The 20,163-nt window shown below is 51.2% G+C and overlaps 1 protein-coding gene across 1 annotated transcript; it reads left to right on the top strand.

Annotated features, from left to right (window-relative positions):
- The first annotated feature begins 6,588 nt into the window (after positions 1-6,588).
- On the top strand, positions 6,589-19,733 carry YJU2B (YJU2 splicing factor homolog B). The gene is made up of 10 exons (XM_005888014.3): positions 6,589-6,688; positions 10,263-10,307; positions 12,400-12,453; positions 13,493-13,575; positions 13,695-13,750; positions 15,234-15,294; positions 16,132-16,274; positions 16,358-16,530; positions 18,787-18,925; positions 19,023-19,733. Exons 2-10 carry the CDS (start codon positions 10,305-10,307, stop codon positions 19,511-19,513), a joined length of 1,203 nt encoding a protein of 400 aa, XP_005888076.1. The 5' UTR covers positions 6,589-6,688; positions 10,263-10,304; the 3' UTR covers positions 19,514-19,733.
- The last annotated feature ends 430 nt before the right edge of the window (positions 19,734-20,163 follow it).

Genomic DNA, 20,163 nt, shown 5'->3' with positions numbered 1-20,163 from the left:
TCAAATGAATGACTGGACAAGATATAGTTTGGTAAGTCATAAATAAAGTCAATCTAAATATTTTGCCTGAGGTTTAAGGTTGTGTTGCAACCCCCCAGGAAGTTTTGGCGTAGTAGACAACATTTCCATCTTTTCCCTCCTTCCTTTTTTCTGTTACCCTCATCAGTTCTCTCACTGACAAAGCATCTCCTCCCTCATCTGGGTCAGTTCTGTGTAGTCAGCACCCTTTTGGAGGGCAGCGTTCAGGTGCATTCCTTGTCACAGGAGGAGAAAGAATTTATTACCTAGGATGCATGCTGGGAGGAAGAGGCAGGCACTTCTGTGTTCCCCAAGGATGATCCCTATGCCCCTGGTGTTATCCCCAAAGCTGGTTCCATACACTTCTGGTTTGCTGTTTGAAAATGTCATCTTTAGGCAGATGAATCAGATGGTGAATGCCACCTCCCTGGTGGTCCAGTGGTTAAGAATCCACCTTCCAATGCAGGGGACACGGGTTGTATCCCTGGTCAAGGAACTAACATCCCACATGTTGTAGCTAAGAGTCTGCATGCCGCAGCTAAAGATCCTGCATGCCACAACTAAGACCCAGCACAGCCAAAATAAAAAAAAAAAATTGTTTAAGAATATTTAAAAAAAGAGAGAGAACAGGAAATGCCTTCTTGTTGGTACCATTAATCATTCCTGGCCTCTTCCTTGCAGCCATACACCAAAATGCACCGAGTTATTCCTTCAAAGGCTTTTAGAAAGCCAGAAATGCTGGGAGTGTCTCTATTTCTCTGGTTCTTTGCTCTCTTCCTAAATTTCAAGAACAATCGGTTCCAAGAGATTGTCAAACCCTTCCTATGGCACACCAGGCTGACTAAAATAGCAAGCAGCAGAGCCAAGAATAGAACCCAAGAATCCAGTTTTCCTAAACCCATAAAAGGCCCAGGCCTCCTTTAAAAGTCCTTTGAACTTGGTGCAATAAAAGCAGCACCTCAATCAAGCATGTTATTCTTCTTGTGGAGGTAATTCACAGATGGCATTGAGCTCGTCAAGGTCCAGACCTCCTTCTTATACTCTCTTGCAGATTAAAGAACCACAATGCATGATGCGCCCTCGTGGCTTCAAGGTGCCCTTCCACCACTGGGAAGGGAGGCTCCCTGTCTCATTTAATCCAGTCCTACCTTCTTCCTTTTTAGAGACACAGTTCAGTTAAAGAGCTCTCTTTACCCTGAAAAGCCCCTTGCATCGCTACACTCCTCTTGTCACACACAAAACATTTCTATGGCTCAGTGGTAAAAGAATCCAACTGCCAATACAGGAGATGCCGGAGACACAGGTTCGATCCCTGAATCAGGAAGATCCCCTGGGGAAGGAAATGACAACCCATTCTAGTATTCTTGCCCGAGAAATCTCATGGACAGAGGAGCATGGCAGGCTACAGTTCATGGGGTCGCAAAGAATTGGACACAACTGAGCATGCACACATAGTTGATTTGCAATGCTGTGTTAATTTGCTGCTGTCAGCAAAGTGATTCAATTACACACATATATACATCCTGTTTTAGATTCATTTCCATTATGGTTTATCCCACAATGTTGAATACAGTTCCCTGTGCTAGACAGTAGGACCTTGCTGTTTATCCATCAGATGTTCTTTTTCAAGATTTTTGTTTTCCCCAAAGACTTTAGCCTCAGGGACTTACCTGAAAGCTCAGTGGTTAAGAACTTACCTGCCAGTGCAGGGGACTTGGGTTTGAACCATGGTCAGGGAACTAGGATCCCACATGCTGCGGAGCAGCTCAGCCTACACACCACATTGAGCCCACATGGTCCAGAGCCATGTGCTGCAACTAGAGAGCCCATGTGCTGCAGCCACTGAGCCTGTGCACCTCAAAGAAAGATCCCAAAGGGTGCAACAGAGATCCCGGTGCCACAATTAAGACCCGACACAGCCAAATAAATAAATAATTTTAAAAAGTATGTCATCTCTGAATAAGAACAGTTGTTCTTTCTTAAAAAAAAAAAAAAAAAAGACTTTAGCTGCAGAATAAAGCAGGTGCAGCAGCTAACCAGTGGAGGTATGGCACTGAACTTTCTAGCTCTAGAGGTCCTCTCTTGCCCCCTCCTCTGGAGTTCATGGCGAGAGCATGAAGGCTCCCTGGGTGCCCCGTGTGCTCAGAGCCTGGCCACTGGAGGAGTGACTCATGCCAGAGCTGGTCCTGTCCTTTCTGCCTTCCACCAGGAAGAGGATTTTCTAGAATCCGATGAGACACTTGAATGTTGTCCTGATCACACCAGGATCTTACAGAGGCGAATGTATAGGCATTGAGGTTTCTGTTTTGTCTAAAGTTGATTTGAAAACATGTCCAGCTCCATTTTCTGGAGTTCTTGATTCGACCTTTCATTTTCTCTCTGGGCTCAGACCTCAACCACCAAATCATGAGCTCTGATACTGCTGGAAAATGGGTTAAGTAACCGGGAAGGACAACTTCACATTGAGAGATCCCTCATCCATTCTTTTCAAATCCCGTTACCTTGTTTTCCATAATCAGAGAGCTTGCACCATTGGCCAGCTTCAGTGCTCACCTGCAAAAGATGATTAACTTGGTTTTTCTGGTTTGCACTTTATTTTTACTGTTCTGTAGTTATTTCATATTTTGCAGTTCTACCTATAAAGTGAATTGTTTAAGGCTCCCCAGTCTTGGGGTTGGTCCTCACAGAAAATGAAGTGAATCTGAAGTTTGTAAATTCCGTGTGTAAATTTCATGTCTTAGGCACTTACACAGTTACAGTACTTTTGCTTGCAAGAAAGAGAAACTTGTTCAAATTAGCTTAGACAAAGAGGAGAGTTTGTTACAGGGATAAAATACAGGGATATATCAAGGCACTTAAGAACTGAAAGGTCTCCAAAGATAAGGAAAGTTTCTCTGTCTCTTTCTGTCTCCTGCTGTTTTTCAAATTTTATATTTTTTATTTTTGGCTGTGGCAGGTCTTCATTGATGTGCACAGGCTTTCTCTAGTGGTGGTGCCCAGTGTATCACTGCAGTGGCTTCTCTTGTTGTAAAGCATGGGTTCTAGGGCACACAGGCTTCAGTAGTTGGGGTGCGTGGGCATGGACTTAGTTGTCCCGAGGCACATGGAATCTTCCTGGACCAGGGATTGAACCCGTGTCCCCTGCAATGGCAGTGGATTCCGAACCACTGGACTACTACGGAAGTCCTCCCCGCCCCCCGCCCCTTTCTCTCTCTCTCTTTCTCACCACATGATTGCTTATCTCTGCTCCTCTCTCCTCATGGCTAAAGATGGCTTCCCACTAAGTCCTAAAGTTCTATGTCCTCAGATCTAGCCACCAGCAGATTTCTGAGCCTCGCTGGATCCCAAGTCTAAATTCCCGGGAGCAAATCCCATTGGCCCCGCTTGAGTTAAATCCATACCCCTGATCCAATCAGCTGTGGCTAAGGATGGGCCATAAATGTTAGAAATGCTGCAGCGCCCTCTGGAGGTTGGATGTTCTCACACAGGGAGAGGTGGGGGCCGCGCAGGCACCCCAACTAAGCAACTAAGCCCCTGTGCCACAACTGCTGAGCCCAGGCACCTACAGCCTGTGGTCCCCAACAGGATAAGCCACTGCAATGAGACACCCGTGCACTGCAACAAAGAGTGGCCCCTGCTCACTGCAACTAGAGAAAGCCCACGCATAGCAACAAAGACCCAATGCGGCCAAAAAGAAAGAAATTTTTTAAAATAAATACATAAAATGTCTAATCTGTTGGGCCTGCTTTCTGAGCTGGGCTGGGCTGGGCTGAGCTGAGCTGTGACAGGGGGTGAAGACAGGTAGGCTCCAACCACAGACTCTTAGAAGTGGGAAGGGGCTGGAGGACTGGCATGTGGAAGACAGGTCAGTCCTCTGCGACCCTCGAAGGCAGGAATAGAGCCACATAGTCGGTGCCAATAGCAGGAAAGTTTGATGTAAAGAACTTCCTGGTGCTTAGAGGTCTCCTTCTCATTCTGCTCCAGTCCCCCAAAGCCACACCATGAGGAATGCCCTCCTCAGCCCACTGATTTCTTTCTTCCTATTCAAACTGTTTTACAATTACATTTGTAGACATCTATTGCGTTTGTTCCCATGGGCAGGCTGAGCTGTCCCACTTTACAGATGAGAAAACAGAGATGAGGTGACTTGGTCAGGGTCCCCCTCCAGAGCTAGAATTCAGGTCCCTTCCTGTCACCCTGCCCAGCCTGGCTAACTGTCTTCATCTCCCTGAATGGGTTCCCTAGCCCCACAGGAACTGGCCTGCCCTTGGCATCTTTAGAGACAGTCTCTTGATATCTCAGGCTGATGTTTGCTTCTATCACCTGCCCTGTGTGGAAGTAATGAGTGAGGATCTACATGTCCCTTGAAAGCCAATGGTTCCCACACTCCTCTTTCCCAAGAGTACTCACAAGGGGGTATTTTGTGACTTTTTAGTCTTCTTTCAGGTACAAGACAAGGATTTAAACAAAATCCAGAGGTAATAATAAGCAAGATTACTGAGGTTGAGAGAGGCTCCATCTTGTTCCTCAGGATCTGGGAGCCTCCCTCTGCCCTGCCTACCCTCACAACTCGATTTTGTTTTGTTGTTGGTTTGGGGTGGCATGGTTTGGCTGCACCATGCAATATGCATGATCTTAGTTCCTTGACCAAGGATCAAACCTGGACCTCCAGCAAAAGAAGTGCAGAGTCTTAACCACGGGACTGCCAGGGAAGTCCTTGCCTTGCTCCTCTTTATCTGGCTCAGGTGTTAGCCCTCACAGGGGTCTCGCTGATCCTCACTCATGCCCACTCCCAAACACCTTACCCTTGTTAAAGGTTCCTGCTGGTTCCCACAGCCCTTATGTTTAATGCATACAAACCAAGGCAGTATAACTGAGGTTAAGGGAACAAAGTTTAGCTCAACAGATGGAGGTCACATCTTCCACTCCTCACTAGCTGTGCAACCTTGGGGTAGTTACTTGACCTCTCTGGGCCTGTCTCCTCATTCATAAAATGAAAATGGCAGAGTATCCATCTCCTGGAATCAGCATTCCCAGGTGATATATGTGACAAGTGAGCACTGGTGAATGATGTCTGGTGAGTAGTGAGCACTCCCTTTACAGCACTATGATTATAGGAGATCTGACTTATGAGGGCTTTAGAACAGGGCCTGGCACCAAATAACAGTGTAATAATAGCAATCATAGTAGTAGTGTGCTTAGTTGCTCAGTCATGTCCAACTCTTTGGACTGTAGCCTGCCAGGCTCCTCTGTCTATGCCATTCTCCAGGCAAGAATACTGGAGTGGGTAGCCATTCCCTTCTCCAGGGGATCTTCCAGACCCAAGGATCAAACCTGGGTCTTCTGAATCGCAGGTGGATTCTTTACTGTCTGAGCCACCATTACAGGAGATTTGACTTATGAGAGCTTTAGAACAGAGCCTGGCACCAAATAACACAGTCATAGTAGCAATTGTAGTAGTAGCGTCATTTTTCACACTGTCCTTGATAAATTGTCAGTTGGCATGTTTGCATCAGTGAGAAATAGGTGTGTCCTTTGCTTTCAAATTCCCATGGCCTGACAAACAGCACCTAATAAACAGCTATTGAATGAACAAATGAACAGATTCTGTTAGGCTCTACAAGGCACAAAAGTACATTCAAAAGTCATTGTCCCATACAGAAGGCAAAATTAAGCTGGTCCGAAGGCTCTGAGACAAGGGCCAGATAGTACATTTTCAGGTTCCATGGGCCACAGGAGTTCTGTGGCAACCATTCAACTCTGCCGTTGTCATGCGAAAGCAGCTACAGACAACAGGTAAATGAATAGGCATAGCTGTACTCCAATAAAGTTTTATATATGGACACTAAAATTTGAACTTCATGAGGTCATAAGGTGTTATCCTTTTGATTTCTCTCCACCCCCCCGGCCCCCGCCATCAACTACTTAAAAAAATGGAAAAACAATTCTTATCTCGCTAGGCATTAAAAAATAAGGGGCTGTGGAGAAGGAAATGGCAACCCACTCCAGTATTCTTGCCTGGAAAAGTCCATGGACAGAGGAGCCTAGCGGGTTGCAGTCCATGGGGTTACATGACTGAGCACTCGTGCATGAGGGTGGAGGTAGATGGGTTGGTAGCAATAAACTGGTAAAACTTAAAAATATATATATATTTATATATGTATTTTTATATATATATATATATATATATATATAAAATGGGCTAGTTCGATTCGGCCCGGGATATGGCAACCCACTCCAGTACTCTTGCCTGGAAAATCCCATGGACGGAGGACCCTGGTAGGCTACAGTCCATGGGATCGCAAAGAGTCGGACACGACTGAGCGACTTCACTTTATGAAGAGGCCCACCTTCGCCCCACCGATTAGGCGAGCTGGATCTGGCTCTGGGGAGCGCGCGATCAGAAAGGCGGGATTTGGAATGGGTCAGGCAAATGGGCAGGGCGAGGGTGGGGCATCGTGTCGTGCGTGCAGTTGGGAAGGGCAGGCCCGATTGGTCTACTCCTGCGGCGGAGAGACAGAGGCGTGTTCGACATCCAGCCCATCAGCGCGGCGCTGCCGCCTCGCCCCGCCTCGCGCAGGCGTCTCAGTCTTGCGGAGAGTGCGCCACGCCCCCTTGCGCGCCCGGAAGGGACTTCCGGGAAGGGCTCGCCGTGACGTCAGGAGGGCAGGTAAGTGCGGGAGGGCAGAGGGGCGGGCAGGCCGGGTTTGGCAAGGGGTCTGTCCACTTCCTCACCAGGCCTGTGAGCCGCCCGAAGGGGGACAAAGTGCCGGGTCCGCGGAGCTCTGCGGACGTGGGCCTGGTGCTCAAAGCCGCTCGCGACCCAGCCTTAACCCCCGACCCCAAACCCCGGACCCCGGCCCATATCCGATACCTCTTCAGGTTTTCCTTAGGGACAGTAAGCCCCTACCTCGCTGCGTCGTCGTGAAGATTTTGTAAAATGACGCTTGTAAAATGGTTTGTCGTGAGAAATAATCAAAACGATCATCGTTTAACTTGACATCAGGCGCTGTTCTAGATCCTTATTTAACTCAACGAGTCTTGATAGCAGCCTTATCAGGTTGATACTTTTATAAACCCCATTTTACAAGTAAGAAAACTGAGGCCCAGAGAAAGAAGGAATTTGCTTATACTGCTAGAAAGCAGCAGAGTCGGGATCCAAGCCCCAGCATTAGCCCTGAGCCAATGGGATTTATCATTATTCTTGACACCAAAAACCAGAGATTTCTATACATCCCCCCTATGGTCCAACCTGTGCCACTCACTGGGGTGATAAAACCACTGAAAGACCCCAATTCTTGTAAATGGAGTGCTTACTCTGTGCAGGCATTACCCAGCATGTTATTTCATTTACAGCAACCACAGAAAGTCTTCTTGCTGTCATCCACTCTTTACAGATGAGGAACTGTACGCTCAGGGAGGCTCAGACATTGGCCAAGGTTCCCCAGCTAGTGAGGAATGGAGCTGGAGTTCCAGCCCAGGGAACTGTGTGTCCCTAAAACTTGGGTCTTGAGAGTCCCTTAGACTGCAAGGAGATCAACCAGTCCATCCTAAAGGAAATCAGTCCTGAATATTCATTGGAAGGACTGATGCTGAAGCTGAAACCAGTACTTTGGCCACCTGATGCGAAGAACTGACTCACTGGAAAAGACCCTGATGCTGGGAAAGATTGAAGGCGGGAGTTGAAGGGGACGACAGTGCATGAGATGGTTGGATGGCATCACCAACTTGATGGGCATGAGTTTGACTCAGCTCTGGGAGTTGGTGATGGACAGGGAAGCCAGGCATGCGGCAGTCCAGAGGGTCGCAAAGAGTCGGACACGACTGAGTGACTGAACTGAACTGAAAGCTTGGGTGGGCACTTGCTGTTTTGTTAGTATTTTTAGTTTGGAGGTGACTTTAGGAGACTCTGGTCCAGGGGTATGCATTACAGATGGAGGATCTGAGGTGTAGAGGGGCTCAGGATGGGATGGTGGAAGACTCTCTATCTGGGGCTTTTCACCCTGGCTCTGCCTTCTCGGCGGCTTCTGAGCTCGGGCAAGTTATTTAAGCTCCCACGTGCTCGTTTGTCAGCTGGAAATAGTAATAACATCAGTGGAGCGTGTGACACACAGTAACTATCAGCACACAGCTAAGTTGGCGGAATATTCGAGACTTTCTGACTCCAGCACCGGGAGCCAGCAAACTCCACTCACAGGCCAAAATCAGACCACCACCTGATTTCGTATAGCCCACCGGCACAAAGTGGTTTTAGCTTCTTAAATGGTTGGGGGAAAAAACAAAAGAAGAATAATATTTTGTGACAGGTGACAGTCCTGCGAAATTGAAATTTCAGCGTCCATAAATAAAGTTTTGCTAGGATGCAGCTACACCCATACGTTAACATGCTATCGGCTACTTTCTGGCTGAGGTGGCTCAGTTGATGAGTCTTTGGGACAGAAATGATTGCCCTCAATGGAGGAAATTTGCCAGTCCCCATTCTGGACTACACTTTAGTCCCTCATAATGTCTATTCTCTCTCTCTTTTTTTAAATTTCTTTTAGTTTTTTTTAACTTAAATACAGTTGATTATAATGTTGTGTTAATTTCGCCTGTACAACAATGTGATTCAGTTATACATTATATATATATACACATTCTTCTTTAAATATTCTTTCCTGTTGCGGTTTATCATAGAATACTGAATAGAGTTCCCTGTGCTATACAGTGGGACCTTGTTGTCCATCCAATCTATAATAGTTTGCTTCTGCTAACGCATTCCCATAGCATTTCTCTTTAGCATCAAGTTGAACTTCCTTCTGTTTGACTGGAAAGTCTCGCCTCTGAACAAGCAGGGGAGGGAAGTCTCCCCATCCCACGTTAAAGGAGCCCGGCATTTAACACCTGTGTCATTGACACTGGTTCTTCAGTTCAGTTTAGTCACTCAGTCATGTCCGACTCTTTGCGACCCCACGAATTGCAGCACGCCAGGCCTCCCTGTCCATCACCATCTCCCGGAGTTCACTCAGACTCACGTCCATCGAGTCGGTGATGCCATCCATCCTCTGTCGTCCCCTTCTCCTCCTGCCCCCACTCCCTCCCAGCATCAGGGTCTTTTCCAAGGTTCTTATGGAACCTCAATCAATTATCAGAGGTTCACACAGTCAGCATTTATCAGGACCTGTCCTGGGTGCCAGAGACGTAGCACAGTGTGACCTGGCAGAGGAGACAGACTGTAAACGAGCAAACAGACACAGGGTGACACGATAGAAAGTCCAGGGAGGAAGTGACTTGAGATCATGTCGTCAGGTGAGGCCTCTCACTGAGGTGATGTCTGAGCTGAGATCCGTGACAAAGGACGGACTGCTGGTAGAAGAGCACCTGAGGCAGTGGGCCTGCACCCACTGAGCCTCCTAAGGCAGGAAGCCAGTGTGACTGGAACAGAGAGAGAGGGCTTGGGGAGGCAAGCAGGGGCCCCGCAGGCCATGGAAAGGGACTCGAGTTGATTCTCAAAGCCATGGGAATCCCTGGAGGGTTGGGTTTGTTTGTTTGTTTTTTATTGTGCTGGGTCTTTGTTGCTGCATGAGGTTTTCTCTGGTTACGGTGAGTGGGGGCTACTTTAGTTGCAGTACGCCAGCTTCTTATTGCGGTGGCTTCTCTTGTTGCAGAGTACAAGTTCTAGGGCACTCAGGCTTCAGTAGTTGCGGCCCGTGGGCTCAATAGTTGCCGCTCCTGGGCTCCAGAGAGCAGGCTCAATAGTTGTGGCACAGGGGCCTAATTGCTCTGTGGCCCATGGGATCTTCCCAGACCAGGGATCGAACCCAAGTCTCCTGTATTGGCAGGTGAATTCTTTACCCCTGAGCCACCAGGGAAGGGTTTTAAGCCCCCTGGAGGCTTTTAAGCAGGAGAGCTGTAGTTTAGATTTATATTTGAAGAGATCCTTCTGGCCCTTATGAGGAGAACAGACTGTGAGAGTCAAGGCCAGAGCCAGGAGCTTAGCGAGATGACGGTACTCCTCCAGGTGAGCGATGATGGGGGCCATGGTGGGGTGAGAAGTGTCAGCTGGGAAACAGATGTTGGATGGAGAGTGGACAGGACACTCCCTTTCCAAACAGCCAAACCACTCCTCGGATGCCTCCTACACCTAGGGGGAGGACTACCACACACAGCCCCCGCATCTTCACAGGGAATCTGGACTGCTGAGCTGTCCAGAAGGGCAGCACTGGGCAGTGCGTCCACAAAGCAGTGTCTCATTGTCTTTTCAGATTGGCCACGTGGAGGGCGAGGACCTGTAGGCAGCTACCAAGATGGTAAGTAGACGGGCTGTGCTCACTGGGTTTCTCTTGTGGTCTTTGATACGGGAAGGGGCCCCCTAAGTAGCCTCCTCTCCCTGCTAAAAGTCTCCTTCCCCATCCCTACCCCTGACCCAAAGCTCTAAGGTATTTTTAAACTCTGCATCATGGTCTTCTCAGTGGAGTGGTTTTCAAACTTTGTGCATGCGTGCATGCTAAGTCACTTCAATCATGTCTGACTCTGCGTGACCCTCTGGACTGTAGCCTGCCAGGTCTGTCCATGGGGATTCTCCAGGCAAGAATACTGGAGTAGGTTGTCATGCCCTCCTCCAGGGCATCTTCCCACCGCAGGGATCAACCCACCACATCTCTTATGTCTCCTGCATTGGCAGGCAGGTTCTTTACCACCAGAGCCCACCTGGGAAGCCCAGACTTTTGTGCGTGCTAAAATCACCCCAGGAGCTTTTGCTTTTTTTTTTTCCTTTTTTTTAAAAATGAGGTGAAATTCACATAACATAACATGAACATTTTAAAGCTGTGATTCAGCAGCATTTAGTATATTCACAATATTTTGCAACAACCACCTCTCTCTAGTTCCAAAACATTTCCATCACCCGCAGAAGGAAACATTATACCCAATGGCAGTCACTCTCATCCCATCCACCCACACTCCCAGTCCCTGGCAACCCTAATTCGGCTTCCTGTCTCTGTGGATTTGTCTCTTCAGGACCTTCCATGTCAATGGAATTGTGTACTATGTGTTCTTTTGTATCCAGTTTCTTTCACTTAGCAGGATGTTTTCAAGGTTTATCTGTTAAAACATTGTAGCAGGTATTAGAGCTTCCTTCCTTTTTATGGCTCAGTAATATCCCATCACATGGTTGGACTACAGTTTGTTTATCCATTCATCCATTAATGGACACCTGGGTTGCTTCCACCATTTGGTTATTGCAAACAAACATGTATGCACAAGGATGTGTAGAAACATGTTTTCCAGGTTGCTTTTGAAAAGCCCTGTGTCCTGTGACTTCCCTGGTCAGGGAACAAGATCCTAAGTGCTGCCTCTTAAGACCCAGTACAGCAAATAAATAAATAAATTTTTTTTTTTTCAAATGGGCTTCCCTGATGACTCAGTGGTAAAAAATTCTCCTGCCAATGCAGGAGAGGCAAGTTCAATCCCTGGGTCGGGAAGATCCCCTGGAGAAGAAAATGACAACCCACTCTAGTATTTTCCCCTGGAGAATCCCATGAACAGAGGAGCCTGGTGGGCTACAGCCCGTGGGGCCACAAAGAGTCGGACATGACTTAGCGACTAAACAACAACCACCACCACACCAAAAAACAAAGAGAAAGGAAAAGCCCCGTCTCCGGGCGCCAGAGCAGGTGCTATGTCAGGTATCCGTGGTTTAGAAACTCCTCGGGACTTCCCTGGTGGTCCCATGGCTAAGATATTCCGCTTCCAATGCAGGAGGCCCAGGTTCGATCCCTGGTCAGGGAACTAGATCCCCCCTGCTGCAAATAAGACCTGGCACAGCCAAATAAATATTAAAAAATATATAAAGGTATGGTTATAACGTGCAGCCAGGTTTGAGACCCACTGCTTTGGTAGATCATTCAGTCAATTCAGCGGGTGGCTGCTAGCAGTTAAAAGAGAGACTGTCACAGCTGGATGAACATTCTTTCCTGAAACCCGTGCTTCGACTGTATTACGTGTGTTTGTGGTGTTAAATATGTCTTATTTTAAGTCACAGTCCCAAAATAACCGTGAAAGCCATTGTTCTAGGAGAGAGTGACCCTCGTGGAATTTTCCACAGCAATGGCGGTGGAGCATGTTTTGTTTTGTTCTTTTGGCGGAGCCGTGGAGCTTACGGGATCTTAGTTCCCTGACCAGGGATTGAACTTGGGCCGCGGCAGTGAAAGCGCCAAGTCCTAAACACTGGACTGCCAGGGAAGTCCTGACAGTGGGGTTTTTTCTCGCTAAGTCTCCAGTTCTCAGCCACACATCTTCCAGGAAGTCCCTGTCTCCCTGGTCCAGGTCTCGCCCTTGAGGCTACACAGGTAGGTCTCCTGCAGGACCCACCCTAAGTCGTGTCTCTCTTCTGCTTTCCAGGGTGAAAGGAAAGGCGTAAACAAGTACTACCCTCCGGATTTCAACCCTGAGAAGGTAAGGGGCAACCTTCCTTCTCCGTGTCCATGATAGAAAGCAACCCCTGGGCAGGGGCCCACACACATCGTCCCCTCCTGGAGTCAGACATCGTGGCCTCCTGGAGTCAGAACCACGGCTGCAGAAGCCCAGGCAGCCTGAGAAGTCTCCCTGCCTTAGGCTCATCACCTGGGTCTCAGGGCAGCCTTCCCTCCTGGGTGGTCAGTATGGTCCTCAGCGGACCCAGCATTGGGTGTGGCATGTTTCCAGAGGAGCCAGGATGAGATCCCTTCGCCCTTCCGGCTCCAGCTCCTCAGGCCTCCTCGTTGTTCCCTCTGCCGGGAACCTCTGCCTCATTTTGACCCACAAGGCTGCTTTCCTTCCTTTAGGTCTCTCCTCACAGAGGGCCTCCCTGACCACCGCCTCGTGTTCTGTCTATGACTGAGTGCTTTATTTCTCTCATAGCTCTCACAACTCCCTGACACATAGTTTATTTCTCTGCATGTTGTCCATCTCTCCACCTGGAATGTCTGCTGCTCAAGGCCAGGGACACGCATCTGTCTCGTTCAGGCTATGTCCCCATGCTGGGTGCTCAGTATGGGCCTTTGAATGAATCAGAGCATCCTGGCTGCTGGTCCCTGCTGACTCGGCTTTTCTATGCCACAGTCTCCCTGTACGTAGGTCCAAAGGGGAAGGAAAATGACCTGGGCTCCTAGAAACATGGAGGGATTAAAATGAGACGAGGCACATAAAGTGCCTGGCAGCCGTTTGCCGATCTTGTCGCCTATCCCAGTCCTCCCCACGACACCCGAGGTGTGTTATGATCCTTGTTGCCAGTTGATTCGAAAAACCAGGCTCAGAAAGGTAAAAAGATGAGGTCACTGCCCAGGGTTGCACAGCTTATTTAGCTCTGCCTGCTTCACCAAAGCCTCTGTGCCTCCTGTTTGCTGTTAACGCTCCCAGCAGAGCATAAGAATGAGGCCTCTCTCAGCCTGTGGGAGAGGGCCTGAGCTCCCCCTACTCAGCAGTGCTAATCCGCTCCCTCTTCCTTACCACACAGCATGGCTCGCTCAACAGATACCACAACAGCCACCCCCTTCGGGAGCGGGCTCGGAAGCTGTCCCAGGGCATCCTCATCATCAGGTAAGGCCCTGATTGTCACCACGCCCTTTGCAGCGTAACTGCAGCCAGAGTCTCAGGCATGGAGACCCAGGGAGAACCCATGCGGACAAGGACAAATGAGCTGTTCTCTGTTTGTGTAGGTTTGAGATGCCCTATAACATCTGGTGTGACGGCTGCAAGAACCACATCGGCATGGGTGAGCTGCCTGCTCCCCACCCCGCCCCCAACTATTCAGCCCCACCGCCAGCGAGCCCCGTAACTTGCTAAGCGCTGTGAGAGAGCATCTCACTGATGCCCCAGTCAAGAGTCAAGGAGAAGATAGACCCCCCCTCTTCACTGCCCCCAATAATTGGTGGGCTGTGGCCACTTGATGGCAGAGCAGTTAGGAGGCTCTGGGTTCAGATCCCGTCCCTGCCACTCCCTAAGCTGGGTAACCCTTAGCAGGCAACAGAGCTTCCATGCACCTCGGTTTACCCATCTCTGAATTCACATGATATGAGTGCCCGCCTGCATGGCATACAAAGTGCTTAGTGCAGAGAAAGAAAGAAAGAAGCGTGGGCTTTTATTATTTTTCTAGAGAATATCCAGGTTTGGGGAGGGTTTCTTTTTCACTAATTAGATGATATATTCTGGGCTCTGATCTTGCTTACTAAGTGAAAAATGCTTAAACTACAAAAACAGAACTTGGGGTGGTGGATAGTGTGGCCCTGGGAGGCTGGGGGCTGCTCTGGTTCATGGCCTCGAGGGTCAAGCTGAGCCCTGCTCTTGGTGCCCTGAGAGCCTCTTGGCCTTTGGAGCAGGTGTCCCTGGCTGGGTCTGATCAGGGGGATGCGTTAGAGGGGTCAGTCAGCCTCAGCAGTGGGGTGACCTGGCCCCTCCTTCTTGCTCTCGTCCCTCCCTCTGAAAGCCACCAGCTCCTGTTTATAGAGCAGGCTCTCCCCTGGGCTGGGTGCTATGGAATGGGCTGGGGATGTCTGCACTGCAGAGAAGGAAACGCAAGCCAGGAAGGCCGAGTCACCCACCGCAGGCCTCAGACCCCTGTCTCTGCATCCATCTGCGCCTGTGGGCACAGTCGGGTTCGAATCCTAAAGGCAACAGTAAGGGCAGGGGCGCGGCAGGTCAAGCCTACAAGCCCTCACGTGCGCCACATGTTGTCCACTAAGCACTTTATTCATTTATTTATTTTTGGCCACACTGTGTGGCTTGAGGGGTCTTAGTTCCCCCACCAGGGATTTGAATCCACACCCCCTGCAGTGGAATCGAGGAGTCCCAACCACTGGACGGCCAGGGAAGTCCCCAAAACCAGCCCTTTTGGGATGATCACTGGCACCCAGCCCTGTGTTAAGTGCTCCATGTGTGTTAACTAGCTTCTGCAGCTTGCACAGCAGCCCTGTGTGGTGGCCGTCAAAGTCATCTCTGTCCAATCCGGGCAGCTGGACTAAGGTCTTGCAGCTGGTAGGGCAGAGCCAGGATTTGAACCCAGGCCCTCTGGCCGCAACCCACCACCCTCTGTGGCTTGAGCACCCATCCCGAAGCCCCGACGGCTCTTTTCCGCTTGAATCTCTGGAGGTGTCTCCCCTGCAGGCCCGTGGAAGGCCACCACTCCTGTCTGCCCCCTACCACCCCAGGAAACGACGCTGAGGGTGCGCCCTAGCCTCGTTCTTTCCCTCTCCTCCCAGGTGTTCGTTACAATGCAGAGAAGAAGAAGGTTGGCAATTACTACACAACCCCGATCTACAGGTAGAGGCAATCTGGTGGGCAGAGGGGTGAGGGGCTACACAGAACTCGGAGTGGGAGGGAGGCTTGTACCGTCTGCCTGAGGGTCACCCCCTGCTGGTCTCTCCTGGAAACCAGCATGGTGTGTCAGTCCGGGTGCATCCTGCCTAGACCCCTCCATGGCTCCCTCCTTCCTCGGACTAAAAATCTCAGGTCTCCCCATGGCCCACAGAGACCCCTCCCTGCCTTCACTTCCTCCCACCCTCCCCGTCACTCACTCTCCTCCAACCACACAGCCTCCTCGCTGCCCCTCATAAAAACTCTCTCTGGTGCCCTCTGCCTGGAACGTCTTCCCCAGACATCTGCAAGGCCCCCTTTTCCTCCTTGGATTTCTGCTCCAAAGTCACCTTTCAGAGAGGCCTTTTCTAAAGCAGTGCTCTCCTCCCAGCGCTGTGGTTGTTTGAGCATTCCCTGCCCACTCAGCTGCCACTAGAACATCAGCCCCGCTGAGAGCAAGTTGGCTTCCTTCACTGCTGTGTCCCCAGCAGCTGGCACCAAGCCTGCCCCAGAGCAGCCTGGCTTTGGAGGGTTTGTTGAATGAATGAGTGAACAGATGAACAAACGAATGAATGCAGGGATGAATAGATAAACTCCAGACACATGGTCAGTACCAGGGTGATGGGCCCCTGCGTGTCACCCATGGCTGTGCCTCAGACACGGAGAGCAGCATGCAGCAGGTTCTCTGCAAATGCTAGTTGATGACGTAACGCACACAGATGGAGGGAAGCAGGCAGGGGTCGCAAGGTGTCCCAGGGTGGCCACAGTGTCCAGATTCCCGCCTGCCACCCTCCACCCACCCAGGTTCAGGATGAAATGCCACCTCTGTGTCAACTACATCGAGATGCAGACAGACCCCGCCAACTGTGACTACGTGATTGTGAGCGGCGCCCAGCGCAAGGAGGAGCGCTGGGACATGGAGGACAACGAACAGGTGCTGACCACAGGTGAGCGCTGTGGGTGGGTTTGGACCCCAACCCTGATCCTGAGCCGGGGCCCCGAAAGTCCAACCCCATTCTCACCCTTGCAGAGCATGAGAAGAAGCAGAAGCTGGAGATGGACGCCATGTTCCGCCTGGAGCATGGCGAGGCTGACCGGAGCACGCTCAAGAAGGCCCTCCCCACCCTGAGCCACATCCAGGAGGCCCAGAGCGCCTGGAAGGACGACTTCGCCCTCAACAGCATGCTTCGGAAAAGGTTCCGGGTGAGTGGGGCTCCCAGCCCAGGGTCGGGTCCACAGGCGGTGAGGCATCAGCAACAGTGGAGCAAAGAAAATGAAAGTTAGTCACTCAGTCATGTCTTACTCTTTGTGACCCCATGGACTGTAGCCCACCAGGCTCCTCTGTCCATGGAATTCTCCAGGCAAGAATACTAGAGTCGGTAGCCAATTGCCTTCTCCAGGGGATCTGCCTGACCCAGGGATTGAACCTGGGTCTCCTGCACTGCAAGCAGATTCTTTACCGTCTGAGCCACCAAGGGGGTCCTAACAGTGGGGCAGGGAGAACGCAAAGTGGGCCGAGACCCAGGTCCAGCCTGCGCCCCATCACTTCCTGACTATAGGCGGTCCTTTTACCCTCAGTTTCCCCATCCGCCACGCGGGGACCACCTCCCTACATCGCAGTGCCTGGGGGAGGCAGCTGGCCCAGCAGCTTTTTTTTTTTTAATAATCTTTCTTTCTTTTTGTCTGTGCTGGGTCTTCATTGCTGTGCTGGCTTTTCTCTGGTTGCAGTGTGCAAGCTTCTCATTGCTGTGGCTTCTCCTGTTGCAGAGCACAGGCTCCAGGCACTCGGGCTTCAGTAGTTGCAGCACACAGGCTCAGTAGTGGTGGCACACTGGCTTAGTTGCTCTGTGGCTTGTGGGATCTCTTCCCAGACCAGGGATCAAACCCACGTCCCCTGCATTGGCAGGCTCTTAACCACTGGAGCATCACAGAAGCCCAAGGGTTTTCTTACTAATTATTTGTTACTAAAAGTGTGTCCCTCTGGCCAGGCCTATAGCCTGAGTTGTGTGTCCCCTGCCTTCTGGGCATCCCTGAGTGGCGTCTGAGGGCCCCCAAACATAAAATGCCAGGGAAACCCCATCAGTCCCTAACTTGGCCTGCCTGCATCCTCCCTTTCTCAGTAATAGAAGCATCTTTGTTCTTCCAGGCACTCAGCCTTGCTCCTCTTGTTATAACCACCATTATTTCCCCACCTCTGCATCCATCAGCAAATTCTGGCAGGCTCTGACAACATCCGCAGCCTCCATCGTCTCCTGCCTGGACTAGCACAATCTCTCCACGCTGGTCCCCAGTGGCTCCTAGCTTCGTGTCCCAGAGCCTGTTCCCCTCACAGCCATCAGAGGGCACCCGTGAGCACCTGAGCTGGATCACATCCCTACTATGCTCAGAGCCCTCCATGGTTCCCACTTCCTTTATGCAGAAACCAAAGTCCTCCCCATGGCCCACCAGGCCCAAACAATCTGCCCTTTACCCTTCTACCCCCATCTCCACCTTCCCCTTGCTCATTCTGCTCCAGCCACACTGGCCACCTCACTGGCAAGTGCAGTTCTGCCTCAGGGCCTTTGCACAGGCTGTTCCCTCCCCTTTGGAACACTTTTCCACCTAATATCCACATGACTCCCTCACTTAGACATCTTTTCTTGAACATGATCTTCTCAGGGAGACTGCCCCTGCCCCTCTGCTCCACCGCGTGCCATATGTAAAGTTGAACCCCCTGCCAACCCTCACCCCCTTCCCAGCATTCTTTTTCTCCTCATCATTTTGTCTCACTCACCCACTAGTACGTCAGCTTCACCAGGGCAAGGGTTTTTTTCTGCTCATGGCTGTGTCCCTAGTGTCTAGAACAAGGCCTGACACCAGAAAGATATTCTGCAAATATTTGTGGAAAGAATGAATGACTGGGAACTTCCTTGGCAGTCTAGTTGTTAGGACTCCATACTTCCACTGCAGGAGGCGAGGGTTTGACCCCTGGTCAGAGAGCTGAAATCCTGCCTACTTTGAGTCGCAGCCAAAAAAGAAAAATGAGTGAAAGACCCAATGGCACGCACAGTAATAACAGTCATGTCTCCTGTTTGTTGAACAAGTTCTGTGTCCCAAGCACTGCATGAGGCCCTTTCCTCACATAAACTTAAAGAGGAGGAAATGGGAGGAGAGCTAGAGGGGATGCCCATGCCAGCTCCCAGCTCAGAGGGCATGGAAGAGGCATGACTCTGGCACCCACCATCCCTCCCCATGGCTGCTCTAGAGAGCTCAGTGGTAAAGAATCTGCCTGCCAGTGCAGGATACACAGGAAACCAGAGTTCGATCCCTGGGCTGGGAAGCTTCCCTGGAGGAGGAAATGTCAACTCACTCCAGTATCCTTGCCTGCCTGGTGGGCTACAGTTAATAGGGTCGCAAAGACTCGGACACAACTGAGTGGCTGAGCGCTGTCCCTCTCCACCCACTTCCACCCCGACACAGGAAAAGAAAAAAGCCATGCAGGAGGAGGAGGAGAGGGACCAGGCACTGCAGGCCAAGGCCAGCCTGGCCATCCCACTGGTGCCGGAGACAGAGGATGACCGCAGACTGGCCGCCCTGCTGAAGTTCCACACCCTAGACTGTGCGTGAGGGCCAGTGAGCGTGGGGAGTCGGGTGGGGGGAGACGGGGGGTAGGCGCTCAGGCAGAGGGCGGCTCTGGACCTCCTTCTCCCCCCCAGCATACGAGGACAAGCAGAAGCTCAAGCGGACAGAGATCATCAGCCGCTCCTGGTTCCCCTCCACTCCGGGAGCCAGCGCCAGCAGCAGCAGCAGCAGCAAAACCAACAGTGTCCTGAAGAAACTGGCCCAGAACCGCAGAGCCACTCCCACCAGCTCCCCTGTCACCATGGGGCACCTGGGCATCGTGCGACGGCGGTCCCGGGAGGTCCCAGAGAGCCCCCAGCACGTGGCCGAAACCTTCAAGTCTGGGGAGCCACAGTTGCCAGAGGGGACCAACCAGAACAGGCCCGTGTCCCCCCAAGACTGCTCTCTGGAGACAGCCGAGACCCCCAAGAACAGCAGCCCACTGGGGCAGGAAGAGAGCTGTCAGGACAGGCCCCAGCCCCCGCCAGACACCTCCCCTGAGGCACCCAACCCCCAGGACACACCACAGCCCTGCAGCCTCGGCTCCTCCCTCGTGGCTGACTACTCCGGTTCCGAGAGTGAGTGATTCCATGGTCCAGATTCACTCCAGAGGCCAAGACTCACCCAGGAGGCCCCTCCCAGGCTGCAGCCCCGCTGGCCCACCAGCTCTTGGAGAGCTCAGTCCCCACCTTTGTGCACACCTCACTTTCTCGCGGTGATGGAGTTGTTATTTATTTGTTCCTGGAGAGGGTGTCTGTGCCTTGTGCGACCCAAGACCTCCCAACATTAAAGCCCTGCTTCTTTGTCCCTGCCTCAGATTACTAAATGGGCCCAGGAGCTCTACCCCCACCCACCCAATGAAGGTTGCCCAGCATCTCATCACCCAGTGCAGATTCCCTGCTCACAGCCTTGGTTCCCACCCAGCTTGATAAGGGTTTAAATGTAGTAGCCCAGGCTGGCCTGAAATCAGGGCTGACTTCCTGGAGGTGGTGGAACAACAGGCTGAGTTTGTGAGGGATGGAAAGGGGACTGGACAACAGGGCAGGCACATAGGGTGCTCAGCATCCTGGCCCAAAGCAGCAAAGGATGGAGCGCACAGGTGAGGGCTGTTCATTAATCCCCTGCCCATGGGGACACCTTGGAAGGGTATACTACTTTTGAAGGAAACTAGTAAAATGAGTAGAAAACAGTCTCCAAACAGCAGAGCACCCACAAGGAGGCTCATGGCCCACCGCC

Source organism: Bos mutus, chromosome 7 (assembly GCF_027580195.1).
Source record: "Bos mutus isolate GX-2022 chromosome 7, NWIPB_WYAK_1.1, whole genome shotgun sequence".
NCBI lineage: Eukaryota > Metazoa > Chordata > Mammalia > Artiodactyla > Bovidae > Bos > Bos mutus.
This window is presented reverse-complemented; position numbering and strand designations above follow the sequence as displayed.

Bases quoted from the DNA above. Each gene is read 5' to 3' on its own strand.
- YJU2B (XM_005888014.3), top strand. The intron at 12,454-13,492 runs GTAAGGGGCAAC...CTTACCACACAG, and splicing joins CGGATTTCAACCCTGAGAAG to CATGGCTCGCTCAACAGATA. The intron at 13,576-13,694 runs GTAAGGCCCTGA...CTGTTTGTGTAG, and splicing joins CAGGGCATCCTCATCATCAG to GTTTGAGATGCCCTATAACA.